Source organism: Apostichopus japonicus, chromosome 11 (assembly GCF_037975245.1).
Source record: "Apostichopus japonicus isolate 1M-3 chromosome 11, ASM3797524v1, whole genome shotgun sequence".
NCBI lineage: Eukaryota > Metazoa > Echinodermata > Holothuroidea > Aspidochirotida > Stichopodidae > Apostichopus > Apostichopus japonicus.
In genome coordinates this window covers 2,479,512-2,503,770 of record NC_092571.1, presented here as the reverse complement: position 1 = coordinate 2,503,770, position 24,259 = coordinate 2,479,512, and the positions used below count along the sequence as shown (strand labels likewise).

General features: G+C 37.7%; 1 protein-coding gene across 2 annotated transcripts in view; it reads right to left on the bottom strand.

Moving 5' to 3' along the window:
• Nucleotides 1–24,259, bottom strand: part of LOC139975837 (serine/threonine-protein kinase mTOR-like) — a 97,830-nt gene that overhangs the window by 7,280 nt on the left and 66,291 nt on the right. For both annotated transcript variants that reach the window (XM_071984061.1, XM_071984062.1), the window contains exons 41-49: nucleotides 16,063–16,161; nucleotides 14,455–14,577; nucleotides 11,994–12,176; nucleotides 11,541–11,675; nucleotides 10,939–11,113; nucleotides 8,540–8,675; nucleotides 7,895–8,042; nucleotides 6,209–6,331; nucleotides 5,903–5,985 (exon numbers count right to left, since the gene is read on the bottom strand). In XM_071984061.1, coding sequence (XP_071840162.1) covers nucleotides 5,903–5,985; nucleotides 6,209–6,331; nucleotides 7,895–8,042; nucleotides 8,540–8,675; nucleotides 10,939–11,113; nucleotides 11,541–11,675; nucleotides 11,994–12,176; nucleotides 14,455–14,577; nucleotides 16,063–16,161 — 1,205 coding nt within the window. The remainder of the gene's footprint in view (nucleotides 1–5,902; nucleotides 5,986–6,208; nucleotides 6,332–7,894; nucleotides 8,043–8,539; nucleotides 8,676–10,938; nucleotides 11,114–11,540; nucleotides 11,676–11,993; nucleotides 12,177–14,454; nucleotides 14,578–16,062; nucleotides 16,162–24,259) is intronic.

Here is a 24,259-nt window from a genome sequence, read left to right as displayed (position 1 = left end):
TTATCCTGCTAGGAACGAAACGTCAGGCCAACTTACTTTTACACATTCTCTTACACAGGCTCTCTAGTGGTGGATAAGCAGTTTGCTGTTAAACAGTTTTATTTTATTTTCAGTTACATGTTAGTAATCGGTAATTTTCATGTTTCATTTTCTTTGAATCTGTACATCACATGAGTATATGCTTATTATTAATTAATTAGCAATCGTTAAATTGTCATGTATCATTTTCTTTGCATCTGTACATCACATGAGTATATGCTTTACCGCAGTAATGGTTTGAAATTTTCTGGTCATCTGAAATAAATACGACAAACCTCTGAACTATTCTGAAGCCCAGAGACCTATATGTACATTAGGCTAGGTTTATACATATCCAGGTCTTAACATATTGCACCCTTCCCCACTCCCCACCCCATCCCCACCAAGGGGGGGACTTTGATCTTTGCTTCAATGAAAAAGAAAAAGGTACTTTGCGATGTGGTTAATGTTACAGTGAATACCCAAACAACTGCTCATCATAAACTTGTGAAACCAACTCCACCGGTTTTTTATTTTGGCTCGTGTAAAGTAATTATGGAAAGCAATAACGTTATTTTCAGATCTAACAGAGAAGGGAGGTTAAGGAACTTTTGAGGTGATAAATATAGCCTGTTTTTACTTTAAGGCTACACTGGAGGGTGTCATTTGGGGAATACAAGGATAGTGTATTTCTGTGAATGATCTTAAAAACATCAGTGGTTCCTTCCTGGATTCCTTTCCAAAATTCAAAAATCTATGCAGGTGCCGTGGTGTATTTATTGTGGAAGGAGAAAAAAAAAACAATCCACGTAGCGATACTGATACTGAACTCTTCTTAAAGAAAATAAAAATGTTGATTTTGGTATGGTACAGCAGATTACTATGCGGATATGGTCATATTGTTTAATGCACGGATATTAAGGTGTACCACAGCTGTTGTACACAGAGACATAGCAGAAGTTTAAGCAATTTAAGATAACACAATAAGCTGTTTGCTACAAAAAAAAATGCAAACAGTGAATTATGCCCCCTCCCCCTTCCCCCTCCCGAGAATAAGGTATCAAATATTCTTAACAGCTTACACAGTAGATTTATTAGCTTGTCCTATCCCTGCCTCAGTGCTTCTCTGGATATATATCCATGTTCAAATGATTCAAATTTGACACCCTTCTACTACCCACCCCCCCACCCCATCCCTATGACCTTACTCCACCCACCACCCCCCACCCCATCCCTATGACCTTACTCCACCCACCACCCCCCACCCCATCCCTATGACCTTACTCCACCCACCACCCCCCCCACCCCATCCCTATGACCTTACTCCACCCACCATACAAGAGAAGATAAATTACCTAATTGGCAGCAAAAAGCAAACAAAAAACGGTCAGACATCCCTCTTGCAAAGATATTGTATACACTAAACATCCATGCACCGATTCCAGTAATAACCTTTCCATGACACTGGTATAGTTCACTCACCAAGTCACCAGTTCAACTTTTATTTTATCATGTTCAAACTAAAAATAGTCTAACAATTTCCTTTGTTCTCTTTCCATTAAAGTCAACGAAAACAGAAAATTATCTTTTTTACTTATGCCGAAATTTTCTCTCCCTTTCAAGTGTTCTACTGTATTTTCACAAAAGAAGTTACCACAAACAAGAATATCGCCCTCACCATTTTTTCCTCCCCCCCCCTTCCTTTATTTGACTAAATTCTTTTATACTTTTACAAAGCCCTCATCCTGTCTGTCGTGTCACTCAATATTAGCAAACACAACATCCATCCAAAAATTCTGCATATTTTTCCAAATATTCCAACCAAAATGGTAGATTTCGTAGTTCTTAAGTAAATAACATGATAGACTGTTAATTCATTAACTCCTCCTGTTTTTAACTCTACCTTGTGTAATAAAAACAACAATTATCGAGGCTAGCTTCCTCTATACCCACCAACTGATCAGATCACCAGCTAAACAAACTATTTCCAGAGGGAACGAGCTGCCCAGCACAGAATAATCTGTTGTTGAAATTAGGCTGCATGTTTGTTTTTCTAGATTGTCTTATCAGAGGTTTTTCTTTCCCAATGAAATATGTATAAATTTAGGACACAGTGGTTTGTTAATACAGTGGTTTGTTAATACATACAGCGGTTTGTTAATACATACAGCGGTTTGTTAATACAGACTTAACATAGTTCGTACAGCATCATAGTCCAATGTAACCTCGAACCCCGAATTAAATGGATGAATTAAACCAGAGCGCCAATGATCCCATTCTCAAACCAATAAGGGACCTGATTCTTATCATTCAAATAAACACATTAACCTTTGACCTTGCTAGTCCAAAAAGGTGGGTAGTTAAACCTATACTCTACACAGGGTGTGGAGCAACCTTGGTGAAAAAGTCTCATAAATTTGATGAAACAAACATGTTGTTAAGTTTAACACTAAGGGTTGTAGCGTGACCTCTGCACAGAACCTTTGACCTTCGGTTCCTTGCAAAATTAGAAAACGTTACGATTGTAACAATGTGCTTTGAAGGAGATAATGCATACAGATGTTGAATAAATTGTTTTCTTTCCACAGCAGCCAAATGATTCTTTCCTCTACAGGTTTCAAGCTGTAATCTTGCCTTGGAACACTTGCACTTAACTACAAGCAAACTAAACCAACAACAGCCTACCTATATATTAAAGACACAATTAATATACCCAACACATTTCTTGGGCAATATTGTTTTCCTTCTGCAAGACAAACAGCTAATAACTTTGGTTGCCTCTATAACAGTAACACTGGTGTTTGATGAGTTGTGTGTTTGATAGGTGTTTGTAAACCCCTAGTCACACATCCAGCTGAATTTACATTCAAATTTGCAATGGAAATATCTGTCACATTTCACAGCCTGTTCTAACCCTTTAGCAAACCATAAACCTCTTGAGATTAAGCGTGCAGCAATAATTTGTACGGACGAACAGAATAATGTAGTCTGCTCAGTGTCACTGTGATATAAAATCAACTGCTACCATTATCTTTGGTCCTACATTTTCCTCCACTCCAATATCATCTGTGTACCGTAATGCAAATACAGTGAAATTTTTGCATACAAACCTAAGTACTGTAAGCTTTTCCTGCAGAAAGTTAATTTGATAACCCCATTTTCTTCCTCTCTAAAGTCAAATCCCAGAAAAGCCAAACAAAACGACTTGGCATAGGAACCTTACAAGATCCAATGTAAAGTAATGAAGTAAACCTTTTAAAGGCACCTTATTGACATTAACAATTGTTCCATTTAATCTCCAGGAAGACACTACAGGTTACCCGATGCAGGACAAACAGGACAAACGTGTTGTGATTCTACGTTGGTACACTGCCAATTTTTTGTTACAATATTTCAAATGACATGAAATATAGAAGCCTGTGAACAAAGGATGACCTCGGATTAATAGCTATTACGAAAAATGAATGTTAGAACATAGAACCACAACCACGGAGTGACTTTGAGATTTGACCTCTCATCCCCCCCCCCCCTTTACATGGTTTATTCCAATGCCAGAATCAAATTAGGTGTCAAAGAGTTGATGTATGTTTCTTCCATCAGTGGGGGGGAAAACCACATCCCCTGATTACCGTGTTTTGTTCGCCAAAAGTTACGTAGATTGCTGGATTTTATCTTTCAATGAATCGGTACGTTTCAATTGAATCCTGCATGATAACTTTAGGACCATGGTGTTGAAAACTAATGACTTCTGTTCCTCTTTTGTTATGTAAAGTTCACTAATATACACAGCATGAATAATATTCTTAAAAACAAGAAATTTGAATCGTTGAACTAGGAGTACATTGCATGAGAAGGAAACGGTTTCAAAATGTTTCACATTTCATAGGCAGTTAAAACATTCATTGACATTTTAAAAATGATTTAAGGATCTGAATAAAAACAAATTGTTTCAATGACATTACAAACCCAACCCTTCCCCTTCTCTTAAGTGATGAACCAAATACCTGGCAAGACTAAAAAGCTACTTTCCAAACAAACCACAAACATACCTTATCTTAACTTAAGAACAAGGTATTCAGCTCATGCCTTCATAGAGCAATGTGCAATGAGTTTTGTATTCATTGCAAGTGTTACACTGCAAACTAACAGAAACTTGCATTTTTAAATCAATTTCGTTCAAACTTCCCACCATTCTGACCTAAGAATAGGCACATGCTCGGGATACCCCTTTGAGTTAAACCTGAGAGATGTGAGGTCACGACCAGGTGGACTTTCCCTTTCGGCAAGTTGTCGATGCCTTAAGTCCAATGTTGAATGTTTTATGTCCCACAAATTTAATAGAATATTTTCTATCTTTTCATATTTCAATCTTTGCTGTTTCTGTTCATAACTTCATCATGCCTGGTATGATTTTAGTGTTCAGTAACACAATGTGAGTTTTGGTGCCTAATCTTTCTCCTTATGGTCATGTAGTGTGACACCATATTATAACATATATAATGAAAATTGCACCCTTAACCAAACTTTTTGTGTCTCACAAATTTGCAACCCCAAAATCTAATTGAATGTTTCATCTTTCCACATTAGAATCTTTGCAGTGTCTGCATAACATCATCTTACTAAACAGAGTGTGATGCCTTATCTTGCCTCGAGTAGTTCAGCATGGCACCATCAGGATTGTCGCACAGACAGAGCAAACTGCGAAATTATTGTCAAACTTGAGCATTCTTGGGTTTAATGGGAAATGAATAGTACCAAGGGCACACTTAAACACAGGATGCTGTCCTCAGTGTTATTGTGGGAGTGGCTTCCCTTTCATCTATTACTCATAAATTAAAGAAGCCCGGCTTATACAATTTATCAAATACAAATCCTTTCTGCAAACATGACCAGTTACAAGACAAGTACTCCAGCCACTGTTAGGTTGATCAGTGAAGTAAAGCAGACCTTAAAGGACCCAGAATTTGTTAACCGACAAAAAATGGAATCCCAGGAAATTACAACCCTGGATATGAAGGCTCTGGTTTCCCTTCCCTGCTCTCAAACTTGTCTGGAATTATGGAAATATTTTCAAACTAATAGATAGCTGTCTTAATGTACATTCTTTTTTTATCAATCTTTGGTTGCTTGCTTTTGTAATTTGTATGAGGTTCAAGAGAAACATGTGCAATGCTTTCAACCGCGACTGTAACAGCAATGTGCAATGAGTTGCCCGACTTGAGCTATATTGATAGCTCGCCATGAAACATCGACACATGTCCTTTTTGGGTAACTTCTAACTTCTTGAAGTATAGGTAGGTATGTATTCCAAAAATTTGTCCCAAATATATTGAGAAAATAACAAGATGGTTTGAAGTTAAAGACATGGTATATAGCTGAGTGGGGATGGGGGAAGGAAGGAGGGGGGAGGTCTAAAGAAAGGTGGAAATGGAGCAAAGGTTAGCTTTTCTTGGCCAATTTTAGAAGGATAAAGACAAAGTCATCATCCATGCTAATGGCATTTAGCGAAAACAATAACCGTATCTAGTGCATATGAGTGGCTTTCTATTCTGCCACTTACCCTGTCTATAAAGTCAATTAATGTGACAGGCTTCATAACCAAACTTGATAACTTCCTATGACTTTGGACGCCTAATATTATCATCCTGATCACTTAGGGGGGGTTCTTACATTTTTTTTCCGGCAGTAATTTATTTTCCCTCTCTCTGTTTTTGTTTTAAATAACAATTTTATGGCAGGGTTTTGTGTAGAGGGATAAGCTGATCCAAGTATTGGAATTCATTATACATGTTGGAATTCATTATACATAATATTGTGCATAAAAGATAAAGAGAGTAAAATTTTACGGCTTTTTCAGAGATTGTTTCGAAACAATTAATCTTACCTATCGCCAAGACCAAGGATGTACCCGACCATCGACATTACCGCTAAGGAACGAGTGTAGTTAGTTCTTCTTTCAAACCACACCTAAGGAAGAATTAATAAATCCATCCATCCATCAATCAATCAATAAATAATAAAACATTATTATTATTATTATGAAAAGCTCATAATTTCAGGCACATACAGTATAAATCTTTGTGTAAACATCGTCTGGCAGGATGCATTATAGGGGGAGGGAGCTGTGCCGATTCTACGCAAGACATTTTGTTTTTTTGGTACGAAAGATATGAACAGTGATTTGACAAACCTCTGAGCTGGGACTCTTCAACCACAGTAGTTTGGCTAAGTCATCTCCCTGTGTATGCTCCAGGGCATGTTCAAACACTTCAACTTTCTGCATCAGGGTTAGATGATCGTAATCTTGAGCCATCTGCATCGGAAAAAAAGATGCAAAATTATAATAAAATGATTTTTATGACGAATCTAAAATGGAGAATCTTGAGGAAAAACGGGTTATGTTGGCCCAGAAATGTTTACTCTTTGAGGGGGGAGAGGAGCTGGGGGGTGAGGGGACCTTAAGGGGGTATTTAGTAGCTCAATCATTTGCGAAAAAGAAAACAAAGAAATGAAATTTTATTGTGGCATTAAATGATATCATGGTTCTGTTGGAGGGAGGGAAATGATGGGGTATAAATAGTAACACCCAACAATGTTTTGTTTGAAACCACCATAATCTCATTCTTCTTTTTATCAAGGTAACTTGATATGGGCTGTCATAGTTGATATTATCAAATCCTGTACCATTACAGTGTATCAGATCAAAGGAATGATAGGGCATAAATGCTGTGCAGTTAAGGTAACATCCTATGTTAACTGCTGTTCACATCAATGGAATGATGGGGCATAATGCTGTCCAGTTAGGTTACATCCATATGTTAACTGCTGATCACATCAAGGGAATGACGGGGCATAAATGCTGTTCAGTCAGGTAACATACTATGTTAACTGCTGTTCACATCAAGGGAATGACGGTTTGTTCACAAAATGCTCATCTATTGCCATATCCCTGAGAAGGAACACTTCCAAAGAAAATGAATGAAGATAAGTGCTATAAGACAGTTAACAACCACAACAACTTAAACTTGTCGCGATAACTTAATGATAAACCGCATACCTATCTTACCCAAAAAATAGTGAATTTAGAATCCCTATGTTGTGCTTAACCATGGTTTTCTTAAAATTTGAGCTAGATGGAAGACACTGTGTACTGGTAGGGAGATAATTGCAGACATTTATAGCATGGCTTAGTAAGCTCACGAGACCAGAGTTTTGTACGGTTATAACATTGGATATGATTGGCATACTGAAAAAAACAAACCCTGTAAATCTGATAAATATTAACGGAGGTCAGGAACTTGCAAGAGGAAGCAATCAGAGATGTCACACTTCAACGAGTTTGACATCCGAAGGCAACCGGATTATAAATTCCTGTTATAGGATTATTCATAATTGAAAATCCTAATTCAGATAGATCTTTCCGTGTGAAGAAATAAATGAGCTAATCCATTACATTAATTAACACTGATTGGAAATGTATATAATGGCTGTATTCAATACGTCCTTAATTACATCCATGCAAAAATATGCCAACTGGTTGATGACTTACGGAATGTGAGCTTATTAATATTTCAGACAGATTTCCTGTGATGGATAAAGCTGTATATTGAGTTTGAATTAAAAAGTGTGGTGCATTGTGATAGCAAGTCTTTAATGGCACTTAGTGAGTTTGAAGGAGGCTAGACTGATGAATTCAGTATTATGTGTGCATAAGTTTTATCTTGAGTTTGGCAAATGGGTATACCATGGAGATTTTTTAAATTTTTTTTTAATTGAAATGCAGTTTGCTTTATCAAGCTTAATGAGCTGTATGTTTATTGGAATTTGTTATCAAAGAGTAGTGAAAAATCAATGGGAAACAATCCTTCCAACTTACCCTTAACATAATCCTGTGCTCAATGTTGAGAAGTATCTTCTTCTTGTCCCTGTAGTCTCGGATGAGGGTGTGTAGGGTGTCGCAGTACCGGACCCAGCCTATGAGGCCAGAGTTAGTAGACAATGGAATGATCGCATAGCGCTGGATGCTGAGGGTGCAAAGGTTACAACACAGTAAAAGTTATAAAAAAAAAGAAGTTATAAATGTTACGAAACAGGTGGGAGAGGATAAATATTATTAAAGAGAAGCACCCCAAGAAACCCATCCACTCCCCCCCAACCCTCATAGTTATGACTTGTCTTTTGTTATTTAAAATTTAAATCAACCACATGATTGTACAGTACAAACTTTAACTAGTATAACACTCAAATGGAACAGAAAGTACTAAATGATTGTACAATGATCTTACAATGAAGCGATTGTGTATGTTACTTTTCTACTGACCTGAGATATCAGCATAGATATATTCCTCACTTGCACAGACGAAGACATATTGATACACTACTAAACCCGAGAGAATATTTGACCGCGAAACCGATTCGGTGTATAAAGCATTAGTGAACTGCATTAGTTTGGAATTTTAGCAGTGGGAAAGTATTCATACTTTACCAAACACAAATTGCAAAACAGTTTGTTTTTAAGTACCTGAGATGTCTTTTTAAGGTATCTGGGCTGTTGGCCAGCAACATGTTAACCAACCCAAACAGTTGCATCACCCGTTCGTCCTGTCGGAGGTCCTCATGACCCTTCAAGAGGTACATGTACTCCTGGTTGTCGCTTCCTGTGCAAGGTCAAAGGTCATAATTTTATGCTGGTTATTTATGTAAATTCACTAAAAATGGCAGTGAAATTTTTGTATGAGACCCAGCTGCTTGGGTAGGCAGCAAAGTTACGTGAACACAACGTGAGTGGTAGCATTTTGATATATGAATATAAGGTTCACATGGGGTGGGGCAACACTTATATGAAATAAGGGCAGGTTGATATGAACACACAGTGTGAAGATATATATTGCTGTTATCATGTAAATGAGTATACTAGAATTACGTTCCTATATTACAATTTAAACAGACAAGAAAGGATATTAACTATTGTTGAAATAATATTCACTCATTTATTCCATACTTTAACAAGCATCTCATCATTAGCACTGTCAATGCAATTTTGCCTCATTAAAACATAACACTACCTGAGATTTTAAACACAACCATATCTCAGGGAATACATTGGAGGGTGAAAAAAAACCATCTAGGAATTGTTCTTATTGATAATTTTGTAGCAGTTTTTGGCATATATTTTGAAATTCTGAGACAATTACGGAAGACCTTTAAGGGCTGCGATTGGTGTCATGTTTCCGACAATCTTGCGGTACCACACTCTTTACCTTTACAGGAAACGTGAGATACCTGACAAATCATAATACGTTACACTTGTGTCCAACAAACACACTCAAGGATGTTATCAAATTGGGCAAGACGTTCAATGGTTTGCAGAGGAAACAATACCACATTACATTAAATATGTGGAACACCAAAATACTTGGAAATTAGGTAACAGGTTAATAACTCTCCGGTTACTGGCGGTTACTGGCGGTCACAGTTGATTTTAACATGTGGGGTCCCCTCGGTTAGAATAAATGAGCAAGTGTGATACTCGGGTAAATATGACCACCTCTTTAAAGTCAAAGCGAGAAAATATGGTTTACAGCAACTGATTAACTACTGCAACCAGCTTGTTGTAGGTACAACTATGTAAAAAGTTAGAGGGCCTGACGTTTTGATCCTAGCAGGATCTTCTTCAGAGGCTAAATGAACCCAATACAAATTAAGAACACATTATCAGAGACAAAGATGGACAGACAGTTCAATTGGACAATTTGACAATTGATGCTTTGTTCTATTCATTGTTCATTTGTCCAATTAAACTGTCCATCCATCTGTGTCTCTGATAATGTGTTTTTAGTTTGTTTTGGTTTCATTTAGTGTCTGAAAATCCAGCTAGGATTGAAACATCAGGCCCACCACTCAGTAAGAAGAAAGCAAAACTACAGCCCAACTCAAAATACTGCCGGAAAGTAAACGCCGTTTGATCTTACATCAGAAAGGGAAAAAGCAGGAATCTATTGAAATCTTAAGGTGCCTTCAAAATGTGAATATATTTATTTTTATAATTTTGCTGCAATCCATAAAATTTGCTACAAGATACTGAATCGATTATATTCTGATGAGAGCATAATTAATCATTCTGTTAGAAAGCGTTGAATTGACGAGACCTGTTATGTGATCAAGTTAAACATTTTGCCACGAATTGCTGAAATGACAATGACTTTCTGGGCATATAGTTTAATTGGTAAAAATATATGAAGTGATCAATTTATCACTTTGCTGTCAATTGTTAAATTGATGACATTTGAGCAAAAATCATTTTGTCATCAATTCCTCACTTACATTGAAGGAATCTGTAATTTCGGTTGCAAATTGATAAGCTCCTGAACAATAATAATTCATTTTGCTAAAGATTGCTACAATAGTTTTCAAATGAAGATCAGATTGACGGGCACCTTAATCTTTCCTTAGGAATCAAAATCTGTAGAGTAATAAACAAGAGCGAGGTACAAATGAAGGCGATGAGGGTGAAACTATCAGGTGTTACTTACATGGCTAAAATGGGGGGGAGATTCGGGTGACTGTTGAATTCGAACAATACTTCCTCTCAGACTAAACATCAGGTATGCAGCAGCTTGGGCCTAATCCTGACTTACGATCTTGTGATATATATTGAACGAAACAAACAAAACAAGTATTCACGACTAGTTCTGTGTCTATTACAGAACCTCATCCCAAATATTCCAATACGTTTTTAACATCAGAATCTGTTTTGTGACGTTATCTTGCTTGTTACTAGCCATTTAGATGGTATAATTTTGTCTTCAGTAACTAAAGGAAGCAGTTAGGAAGCCTCTGATTGCATCCTTCATTATAATACTTTCTTGTTTCTTCAAAAACCTTCCTCAATTCAAAAACAGGAAAATTTGAAACACTTACCAAATATACTGAGCTTCCTTGGTCTTTGTTTAGATGTAATGACTTGGAGAGTCGATTGCACTTTTTGGATGCGCACGATTGGTCGGTTCGGATCGTACGTCCCTGGAACGGCCAATTCTAAATCTCGACACATGAGCAGTTTCGGCGAGACCAATTGAAGTTCTAATTGTGTAAGCTGTGTAGGGCAAAAATGGTTTCTTAAGTTTGTTATTCTTGTTCAAAGAAATGCTCTGTTAATGTTTAATCCTTTTCGCCATTATGGCATGTTTTAGTTTTTCAAAATGTCACATGAGAACTGGAAGTCCTACAAAACTCAACAATCTTTTAAACAGAAATTATTATAAAAGAAGGATGTTTCAATAACTATAAGTAGTGAACATACAGGAATATTAATATATGTTGATCTACATTTCTTTGCCTGTCATATTAAACATTTCAAATGTTCTAATTCCTCAATCAGTATGCTGTTATTGTTTAACTTGTTTCCAAACAAAAATGAAAAAGAAAGTACAAATGATTAAAAACAGCAAGTGTAGCTTTGTGTTTTATAAAAGGAATGCAACAAATGAAATATGAAATGTTGCCGACATGTTTTACGTTACCTGCGGTAATTGCTTGGTGATCCTTCTAAACGCATGATAGTAGAGGTCCCAGGCCTGTGTGAGATCTTTCACGTTTCTGGTCCGTTTGTATTGCTCGCACCAATCGTGAGCTTCCAATAAATCTCTGCCGTAGGCCTGTCGAATAAAATATTTACACCAGAAATAAAATCCATGAAATTTGAGATAACATGGATTTGTCTGACAAACTGTGTTTGTGATGTCACTTTCTAATTTCCTGATTTGCTTAAACACATTAATCTTTTCTTTTTATAATATTATTCATTTCAATGAAAGGTTAAACAAAACTCCCAAATATTGGGTTTACTAGCCCACTGCAGGATTCAAGGCCCTGGAATTATTGAAATTAAAGCTTTCCATATCCCAGCTGGATTGAATAAAGTAAACAATATACAGCATACAACTATAGCTGTCCCACTGTACAAGCTACCATACCTGATGGAATGAGGTTTCTTTCATTGTCTGAGGCCCTCTCTCCATCATAGCGTGTAGCGGCTCCAGGACCTCCAACATGCCTTTGACGTTCCTCTCTCCGAAGTAGAGCCTGGACGCATCCTCCAGCCCTTCGTGCCAGAGCTCGTGCCAGAGAATAGCCACCCGAATCAGTTCTTCACTGACCTATTCGAGGATTAAATCATTATTTTCCAATTTAATTGATTATTTAGTAAAAACGTAAGAGGTAAACTTGGCTCAGTTTGAAAGCTCTATCTCCGTGACGATTGGGCATGGACGCTGGCTTTATGTTGTTTTACGCTCGATCAAAAACCAAGAATTATGGGGGTAGGATATAATTGTTTGCTTTTAATTAACCTCTGTCATCTGATCTGTAGGGTGCACCCCAGTTACACCACTCCTTTCTCAGATACCAATCTGTTCACATTGTTTACACCATTATCTGAACTCATCTTACTTCCCCCACCCCCCCTCTCAACTTACCCCTAAACCCTCTGACCTCTTCTATGCAACCAGAATCATCAAATCTAACTGATGGATTTAACCAGAGAGCATCCCTTGTGATATATATGTGATACAATATGACCTCAACGGATCCAACATGACCACCAGCTCATCGAGCACAGCTTGGATTCGTAGAAGAAACTAATAAAAGTCGGATCATCTTATCTTCTCAAGTTCGAAGAGACCAAATTTAAAGAAGACAAATTCTAGTATTATGATTTCTTCGTCACCAAACCTTTCAAATTGTTGGTTTTTGACCTAATCTTTAGTCACTCTCCAAAATCCACTGAGCTATCGTCTTATTAGATATGTCAGTGAAAGCATTTTAAGTAATGATATTTATCCCTGTCAGACTGAAAAAGTAGTTTGTAAGGTTGAGTTGTAGACTGTCAGAGATATAGCTTCATTCTGGAAAAAAACAGCCGTCCAAACTTACCCACATGTGTATATGTGGTTGTATGGTGGTGTCCTTATTAACAACAACCATTATAATTATCATATATTATGGTTATTATTAACATAAAACCTGTCTGACTACAAATGTTTCCTTCTTTTTTGACGTGAACTTTTGATTCTTTTTTGCTACTCGATCAATTGAGAGGTCAAACGAAAAAACCCCAAATCCAGGCAATTATTTTTATATATGAATATTTGAATATGTGTATGTGATTGCATGGTATCATTAAACTGGCGACGGTGTCTATATGATTATGATATTATTGCTATCATTAACATAAAACATGCCAACCACAGTTGTTTCTGGCAGTTTTCGATGTAAACTTTCGATTTGTGCTTAGCTACTCAAATCAACTGAAGGGTCAAACTTTAATCTGGAAAAACAATGCAAGACAATGAGTACGTGAACATGTTGAGAAAAGAGAATGCCTTCAGATCAAAATCCGGGCAATTATTATTTTCCTCTCTGAATATTTGAATAGAGAATGAAACTGAATGATTAATCAGGCTGTTGTTGGTATGACTCTATCATAATTATGTAATTAAGTGACCAATTGACCTATTACAACCTTCCATCGTAAGTACTAAGCCATCCTTGTCCTTGAAGTCACTCCGGAGAAGAGGAAATCCTAGCTCGAGGTCTGTGAACTGTGGCAAGGTCTTGGTTATAACGACAAAACCTTAATTCAGAAAAACTTGGACGGCGAAGGGTGAAGACTGTGTTCTCAAAATACTTTCAAGAGATCCATCTCGTTGTTGTTACTATTTTGCAATGAGTACAGGGGAAAGGGAATGGTGGGAGGGAAAGGGGAAAGGGGAGAGGAAATTTAAAGGTGGGGATTAGGTACCGGGATTTTTAGGGAGAAGGGGAGGATGGGGAAACAAGAGTAGGCATTAACTCAGGCATTTCACCGATCGTAACATAACTTTAATTGGTCATTCAGGTTAACTTGAAGAGTTTCTCTCAGGTAGTTTCATCCCCTCAACCTGCTATTAACTCACACCTATAAAACTCAGGTCACTCGACAGAGCAATAGGGCTCATATCTCCGATGGTGTGAGCTGATTTACCCTTCTTGCTAAAAATGTTCAAAGCTTTCCTCGAGATGGCTCGAGAATTGACCTCTCTCTAACAAATGCAAAAAGCAGCCAGTCGTACTTTCTGTTGGACAGTTAACCTTGGAAGAGCGAAAGAAATTGATGGCTAGAACAGGGAGGGACACCTCTAGGTAACACACTTTTAACCTTGTCACATGACAAACTTCATTGGTTGTACAACTCAAAGGAAAAGTCAAGGTTTTTCCAAAAAAGATGACTTGGCCCAGCAAAATTTATTGAAATTCTGCTGGACATTCTGGAATTCTGCTCTATAACAATTATATCACTATGGTGTGACCAAAGACCAGGATGGCCTGGTTCCCCAGGGAGGGGAGGAGGCAAGCGCACCTTTGATACTGATTCTGTGCTGCTTCTTTTACACTTACCATCAGCGCCTGTTGTACCAGGGTGTTGCTATGTTCACACATGTTCTCCAGGACCTTGTTTGCTGCATTGTAACGGGCTGCACTGTGTGACTTTGAAGAGACTGTCAGTGGATAAATCAGGGCCTACAAAAAAATACAAAGAAAATGGATGAGGTTGGAACCTGGGCTGTTTACTCATAATGCTACTGAATGCACTGGTAAAAGACAAAGAGGATGATGGGAGGGGATGGGGGGGGAGAGGGGTGAGATGGGGAGGAAGAGGAAAGTGTGTGCAGTATGTAACATTGTTCTTCAATACCCTCTTCCAATGATCATATCAATTCATTTGTCACTGCTATGCTACTCACATGAAAATGAACAGACAATCAATGCGAGTATGTTCTGTAGTTACAAACAGGGCAGCAGCCTTTGCAGGAACAAGAAGCTATTATGAAATCTAAACAAAATAATTGTGTTAATCGATCAAAAAAATGTGGTCACGTGTCAATAATCATTCATTCTACCCCTCCCCTTCCCCCACTGCCCCCTCTCACCACTGTCCTTTTCTTGAAAAACTGCATTACTTTTAGGTAGAAATCACAATTTTATAACCAATTCTTTCCTTCAGTGTTACTAAGCTGCTTTAGATAATTGTTAGCTTTGTCTTCACAGCTTTATGTAATTGATATGACGAGTGTGATTTCCTCAAACTTTGGACAGCCTTGACATATGTATTTTCCATCTTTCGTTTGCATCGATATCTTACCATAATTGCGACAAAAAAGCTTATTTTCAGAGGTAATAGACTAAAGAGAAATGTTTTCATTCAGTTGCCAAATTTCACCGTCTGACCTCCTACCCACAAAACTCTCCATCAAACACATTGGGAGCTTAAATTTGGTTTGCCGATGATCGTTCAGGCAAAAGATAAATAAGATTTGTTTGTACGGATTATCTAAATTGATCTATGCATCACATATTGTTCATGATATGATGCAGATTTTCTGTGAAATTTGGCAATATGTGACCTTTCTTGTAATCTAGTTACAGTAGAATATCTGATCAAGATTTTGATGGAGGTCACTGGAAGAAAGCTTAGTTAATGAAGGAAGTGTCTCGATGTTATCCACGTTGGTGGAACGAGATGCAGTTCAGGTTGAATGGTATGGACCAAACTTCAACATGGACACATGATGAAGGGGCGAGGAGAGGGGGGGGGATGACTGGACCTGGGCCTAGTTCCAATGCAAAGGTGTATAGGTGATACAAGCAGCATACTGGTACCTACCAGCAGGTACACTGGTATCTGCAATCAAGATTTCTCTCCTGAATTCTATTAAATGGGGAGCTTGCTATTGGTCTCTCTCAAATGGCACTTCCTAGAGTGGATACCAAATATGACCCTAGTTTGTGTTTATCCTGTAAGTTATACACAACTTTACTTAACCTGGGGGTGCTGTTTGCCGATGTCCATTAGGAGCTGCTGAATTAGCTTAGCCTCCTCCCCATCCCAACTCTCTCTCCCACTCCCCCTCCCCTTTCCTCACCACAGACTGCTCTTCTCTGAAGATCATCCCTATCACGATGTACTACCATTCTCCTGGTAAGTTATACACAACTTTACTTTACCTGGGGGTGCTGTTTGCCTATGTCCATTAGGAGCTGCTGAATTAGCTTAGCCACCATGTGACGTGGGGTGTCAATCCGAGCAATGAGCTGGGGAATCACCTGTAGAAATGATAGAACAAAACAGATGGAATATGTTAGGAAGGTGACAGTGCTGAGACTTACGAAAATACAGATGTCAATCTACATAAATACTGATATCAAGTAAATATACTTGTGAAAATCAAGACTTTCATACCAGTTATTTATCCGGTTTGCTTCAAAGGTCCATCATTCCTATCAAACACAAATCAGCAGTGTACATGTTACCCAAATAAGTCCATGGAACTTTTACATCAAACTGTGCCTACTCTAATTTACATATATGTAAAGGATATGTAAATTATACGCTGATAGATGTGCATTTTCTGTGGGTAGGAAGCAATACATCTATACTAATTTTCTATACTACTATATATATATACACATACATACATGCATACATACATACATAAATACATATAAATATGTATATATATATACTGTATATAAGTCAGTTGGGGACACAGACCAAAACAAATTATGTCATAATAAATCTTCATTGTGCTAAGCTAATGATTAGCTCAGTCGTTTTGCTTCTCGTTTCTTTGCCACAATTGGCGCCAATTGTCCGTTTACATTTTCCTGCTGGAGCGGTCTCCCGAGGATTAAGGGCACAGGCCTTCACATCACTGTCAATGTTTGAGGAAGTTATTACTTTGTCGTTGGACTGTCGTACATGTACTAATTGATCCAGCAGCTTACAGCCATTTATAACGAGTCAAAGACTGGACCCTTTACAGGTCATTTCAGAGGTCAATTTTAAGGAATACACCATGCATGACGAAAACAATCAGCTCTGCATTAAAATACATATATTAAATTAAATCATATTAAAATTAAATCATATTAAAACATATATATTAAATTAAATCAGACATTTCACGTTCGTGATTTTCAAAGTTGCAATGTACGTGGCATAGAATCTGTACTCTTAATAAAACTTAAATTTTTATCAAATCAAAACTTCATCAAATAATCAATAATCAATTCATAACATTTATAAAATCAAATCAAAATACTGATTTCAAAATTCTGTTTGTTAAAAGTCAAGCTTACTTGTGTATCCTACCAAATGATATAAACTACTTGTTCCAAAAAGTTCAGCGACTGGATTTTAGAGAGACATTTTTCTGACCTCAAACTTATATTATTTTAAGCTTTCGAGTAATTAAAGCTAATTATACTCATGAATGTACTTTAAAATTATGTTGTGTTGTCCTTTAGTCAAAATATAATACATGAAATCTATTACTTCTAGCAATTAAAGGGGGGGGGAGGGTTTGCTTAATATTATTTTCATTAATTTCAACATTTTGACATTATGAAATTACTCGGAAATGCGTGGAAAAAACTAACCAACAGACAGAATTTTAGTTACCTTCCAGACAGCAGACATCTGCAAATTTCTTCCCCAAACCACAATCAAATGAAATAACAATCAAACCTAAACTTAATTAATGATAATTCCAGGAGAAGGGAGTGTAAGATCAACTCATAGGCAAACATAATTAATTCTTTCATGCTTTTTTTTTATTTTTGCTATTTTATTTGTCGTATTTATTTACGTTTGTTTACCACGGTAAACAAACACAAGCTGAACAGTTCATCAATACTTCTTATCATCAATCTTATAATACCTACAGAGCAATTGATTTTCGATGACGAAACAATTTTTAATTTATGATGCTGGGCAATTAATATGCTTATAGTATAATGACCCCTTCTATATTTGTAATGATTTCTGCTGAAATGATTAAAATCAAACAAAGACAAAGAGCTAAACAAAAGGTCCAATTAACTTAATAAACGATGCAAGTCATAATCTGAATTATTAAATATTATTTAATTCTTACTTATTTTTTATATTTAGTATTTAAGTTTACTAGTTATGTTCATGTCTTTCTAAACTTGGGATGCAAACTTTACGAGAATAGACCATCATGTCAAAGGAATTTTTTTTATTTGGATCTAAGTTACAGTACAAATTACAATACAATTGGAAAGCAATTTGTTTTCTATTTTGTTTGTTAATATCACCAAATCTACTGAGCAATGAGCATTACACACGATCAGACAAGATTCCAGGAGTGGAATGGGTGGGGGACCGTATTAAACAATTTGCACTCTTTTTGTCATCTAAAACCTTCTGTATGGGAGGATGTTCCCAGACCAACTACAAACCTAGAAGTGTGTAAATAATACAACCTCAGGGCCGAATCAAATTACTGACTTCATAAAAACATATATGACAAACATAGGAAGGCCAATGTAGCTTTTCCCTTACACCCTTATGCCCCCCCCCTCCCCTCCCATTACAATGATCTGGCTGAGACACATCTTCGAAGGAGTAATTGTCTCCAGTCCTGCACAACGACTGGGCATTGTGATACAGTGGTCTAACCCACCGATGCATGCAAAGGAGCAATTATTCATCTCCACATCACTTCTCTCGCCATATTTATCTCCTTTCTTGATCCACTATTTAAAAGCTAAATTCTCCAAATAACAAAGTTGTTGATTGTTTGCCCTTACGTGACTGATTCTGTTTTGATGTATTGTTCTTTTTACCAGCTGTTCTATCTCTATTGTCAATGTTTTTGCAACACATCCGGTCCTCAAAGTTTTATTGTTACCAAAATAGCAGAACTAGAAGTACCTCCGTTCTGGGATTTTCAATTGGGATTCTGAGAGGGTTTTTTTCTTGAGGGAAGCTTGTTCTGGAATTATCTGAACTTTCTTGATGCTATATAGTCCGTCAATGCCAACCGTAAAAGCAATCTGACAAAATAAATCTCTCTTGCTCTTTTGACTCTCATGTTTGTACGTCGTCGTCAAGAGTTCGTGGGGATCCCACAATAACATTCACGGATGCATTACGCCTAAACATAAGAGGATGCAACACACCTGGACCTTGGTTAAGTTCAGGAAATAGTTTAGTTTTCAAATTTTGTTAAATCAATTTTAGAAGGCTCTGCACTCTGTCAACTTGTAAAATGATACAGTTCCTGGCACTATATATCTCTGTACATGTGCACCAATTTTGCCCAATGATGAGGTTCCTGGCACATATATCTTTGGTTTGCACACGTGTAGAAATTTGCCCAATGATACAGTTTCTGGCACTATATATAAACATATCTTTGCACTTGTGTAGCAATCTGCCTATTTTGCACACCCTGTAGCAATTTGCCCATTTTGCATACCCTGTAGCAATCTGCCCATTTTGCATACCCTGTAGCAATCTGCCTATTTTGCATACCCCGTAGCAATTTGCCCATTTTGCATACCCTGTAGCAATCTGCCCATTTTGCATACCCTGTAGCAATCTGCCCATTTTGCATACCCTGTAGCAATCTGCCCATGTTGCATACCCTGTAGCAATCTGCCCATTTTGCATACCCTGTAGCAATCTGCCCATTTTGCATACCCTGTAGCAATCTGCCCATTTTGCATACCCTGTAGCAATCTGCCCATTTTGCATATCCTGTAGCAATCTGCCCATTTTGCATACCCTGTAGCAATCTGCCCATTTTGCATATCCTGTAGCAATCTGCCCATTTTGCATACCCTGTAGCAATCTGCCCATTTTGCATATCCTGTAGCAATCTGCCCATTTTGCATACCCTGTAGCAATCTGCCCATTTTGCATACCCTGTAGCAATCTGCCCATTTTGCATACCCTGTAGCAATTTGCCCATTTTGCATACCCTGTAGCAATCTGCCCATTTTGCATACCCTGTAGCAATCTGCCCATTTTGCATACCCTGTAGCAATCTGCCCATGTTGCATACCCTGTAGCAATCTGCCCATTTTGCATACCCTGTAGCAATTTGCCCATTTTGCATACCCTGTAGCAATCTGCCCATTTTGCATACCCTGTAGCAATCTGCCCATTTTGCATACCCTGTAGCAATCTGCCCATTTTGCATACCCTGTAGCAATCTGCCCATTTTGCATACCCTGTAGCAATCTGCCCATTTTGCATACCCTGTAGCAATCTGCCCATTTTGCATACCCTGTAGCAATTTGTTATGAGATACTGGATGAATTTTTCTGTGAGGTTGACAAGCCAGAGCTTCCATGATCTGGAAACTGCGTATCTATCAGATTAGAAGACTTTTGGCGCTCCCGCAATGTCACACTTTTGAGGCAGACCAATCGTTGTGTCACTGACCTCCTACCCCTGGTCACTCAAGTACTCAACTTACAGGGCAGAATGGACAAACCTTACCACATATTAAAACTTTTGAAATCAAAATTTAGCAAGACAGAAAAAAATCATCATTTTTTTTTTTTAAAATCTTTAGGGGATTCTTTCATTCTCCCTCTATAAATTAAATCAAGTCCACACCTCTGTTAATTGTGAAGATGCGATTGTACTCTTGGCCGGGTTTTCTAAACCACGACATTATCTGTAACACAAATAAAAGCTTGGAATACTTCCTGAATTAGAATTGGGACTGCTTAAGGTGAAATCCAAACAGTTTTTCTTTCCTTTCCTTTCCTTTCCCTTTTTTTTTTTCTTTTTTTTAGGATTTGGTTAAATTATTTTGCACACATGTAGTTCTTTTTGGTTAAACCAGTTTTTTAACAGGTAAAAATGTTTCCGTTTAATCGTGCTGTGAGGGTATAGGCTCATTGCTGTAACAGGTGTCATGTTAAAAATTGTCTGATACAACATGTACGTGACAAAATTGCCAGGTGGGTAATCGGATGAAAGTTATAAATAGGGTAAAAAGAAGAACTTTATAACAGAAGTGTGAAGGGAGAGAGAGATATATAAATTAAGCCTAATAAGGTGTCTTTTTTTCTCTTTTGAAAGTTCTTTTTAAACTGTATCGATGGTATAAATGTCGAAAATCACAGGTCTAGGTAGAATTGTAGTCCACCTACTGTATAAAAGAACTCAGGTGAAACTTTTGAGATAACTATTGTGGAAAGGTCTTCTTTTTCTTCTGTTTTACGGCCTTATCATTTTGTACCAAAAGTAGACTTATGCAGCAAATAGGTGTGATGCCATATTAAATGAACATTGATGATAATTCGACTTGTGAACTATTCTTTGAAATTCTTTATTCCATTGGATTACTTGCAAGCTAGTACTGTATGTACAGTAACGTCTACTCATTGGGTCTGTTAATTCACTTTATTACTGTATTCACTTTTTAATTCACTTTATTACTGTAAGGTTTACGGCCTGCCTAACAAGCATTACTGTTTGCAGTGACTCTCACACCAAAGAGGTGAGGAAATCGGCGAGTTCCAAAGATTTAACAGTACAGACGAGAATAAAAAATTTGCCAACGTTGGTGTTTGGAGGATGTTAGGGAGAGAAGTGCAAGATGGGATGGGGAAAGCTGAGAAGAGGAAGCACAGTAGCGCAGTTTGTGAACTGGAAATGTCTCTGATTCAACAAAAGTTCTTACACAACTTGCCCTAAAAATATATCCACTTTAAGGCACTAAGCTCAGTCAAAAGTAAAATGACCTAAACCGTAACCAGTTTCAGGATAATCCCCTACTAGAAAGCTCAACTTAACCACATCATGTTGCATTCTTTGTATTATTAATAGCTTTTTCCTAAAAATATCAATTGTGTTGTGCAATGAATACTTCCATTCAGCACATCTAATAGAGGACATATTGGGTATTACAAATAAATCACTTTCCCACAATGTGGAACTAATACTAGCAACAAATACTAGACACAAGAGTGGTCCGGAAATTAACGCAGAGGGGTGGCAACTAGAGGTACCATACCACAACTAGGTGAGTGTACATCCCTCTGGAAGGTTAACCGTTGTCAGAAAATTGTCCTAAAGTGACCTACTGTAATGACTGTTTTTGGCATTTTTTGAGTCATCATCATTCTCTTTGATGCTTGGATGTTGAAGAGGATGAAATAAATTACTGATGGTCTAAAAATATGGAGGATTGAGCCTGCGATTTCTAAGAAGGCATTTTACAAAATCCTGGGTGAAGCGAGAAGATTCCGCAGTGAAACCTAGAAGATGCATTGGCAACCGTGTTTTATTACCTTTAATGCACACTATTTCAACAAAATACTGTATAATGTGGTCAATATGGGTAGGATGTGGTAATGAAGTAATGGGAGGAGGGGGTTGTTGGATGGTTGGAGAGAGGGAGTTGAATGGTAGGATGGTGGAATTGGCTGATTAGGAGGAGCAAGATAAATGGTAGACGGGAAACTGGATGGTTGGAGGGTGAGGGGGAGGGAGGGAGGTGAATGGTAGAAGGTGGATGGGAGGTTGGAGAGAGGGAGTTGAATGATAGGATGGTGGAGTTGACTGGTAAGGAGGAGCAAGATAAATGGTAGAGGGAAGGCTGGATGGTTGGAGGGAGAGGGAGAGAGGTGAATGGTAGAAGGTGGAAGGGAGGTTGGATGGTTGGAGAGAGGGAGATGAATGGTAGGATGGTGGAGTTGGCTGGTTAGGAGGAGCAAGATGAATGGTAGAGGGAAGGCTGGATGGTTGAAGCTGGAGGGAGAGGGAGGTGAATGGAAGAAAGTGGGAGGGGAGGTTGGATGATTGGAGGGAAGGAGATATAACTTTGGTAGTGGAGCTAGGGAGGAAAGAAGGATACATACCCTTGTGACTAAAGTTGGTATTTTTCATGATATATCAACAAAGGAAACAATTTTGAGGTTATGTTGTTTCATAAAGACTATGAACATGCCAACTTAAAGATACAAAGAACCAAATTGCAATCCTGAAAATATAATCTGGGAGACTGCATTGCAGCCATGGGAGCTTGTAATACAAACTCTCAGGTGGCCAGAGTTCACACTTTCATTGAAAAAACAGACTTATTCATAATCAATTTTGACCAAATAACTTAATTTAATTAATTACTTTTTACTTTTTGTTTGTTTCAAGAGTGAACTTAAAGCCCAAACCAGAGGCCAATGAAGATTCTACCGGTCACATGGTTAGGGTCATCAGCTCTTATTGTCCAAGCTGACCACTGACTTAATAACCCATTTTCATTACTTAGACTTGAAATAAAAATTTGCAATTTGAGAGTAACATTTTTTTCAAAATGGAGAAATTGACAAAGTCCCAAAATAGTATAGGTAACTGGTGAGCTCTAATACTGACATTACATGCAATGTTTCAGTTTATTTTTCCAAAGAAAATGGGGGGGGGGGGGGAGAACAACTATGTCACTCAAACACAAAATGCCGTCAGTGTGTTTAGTCAGATATCTCAATTGAGTTTCTACGCCGAGGGTCACAGACAAAAATTGGTTGCACCGAACGGTCACAGGGACCCAAAATGTTTAATAACACTATAATAATAATACTATATTCCTAGACTGAGCGGTTACATCTCTATGTTCCGACGTCTCTATGTTCTGACGTCTCTATGTTCCGACAATACCAAATAATTTTTGACCAACATTTTTTTTGACCAACATTTGTCAGACCAAACTTTTTTGGACCAACATGTTTTCGGACCAAACTTTTTCGGACCAACACTTTTTTGGACCTAATGTTTTTTTTTAACAAACTTTGGCCCCTTTTTTTTTCGTGAACAAAATTTGGTGGGTCCCAAAAATTTAGTCCCCCAAAAAAATTAGGTCCAAAAAAATTTGGGCCCAAAAAATTAAGTCCCCCTAAAAGTATTTGGTCCGAAAAAATTGGGTCCGAAGAAATGTTGGTCCAAAAAAATATGAGTCCAAAAATTATTTGGTATTGTCGGAACATAGAGACGTCGGAATATAGAGACGTCGGAACATAGGGATGTCACCGACTGAGCAATACACATGGTAGGATGCATTGTAAGCCTTTAAGGGCCCACATACTGTACTTACTACTCTGTATGATTGTGGACCATCTTATGTTAGCAGGCCCAATTCAAGTCATTCCTGGGCCAGGTTGAGGACCCATGTGCTAAGTTGTAGACTACATGTAGCATAATTCTATTCAAAACTGGTTAGCTTGCTTCTGATTGGTTTATCTGAATTCAAACAAGGCTTATTATAGGTAAGCTTAGTTAGTGTTGTTGTGGTTTGAAAGACCGTCAATTTGACACAAAATCAGGTTAATGGCTTAAAGTTTTTACACTGATCACTACCACAGCCTGCATACTACTCTCTAA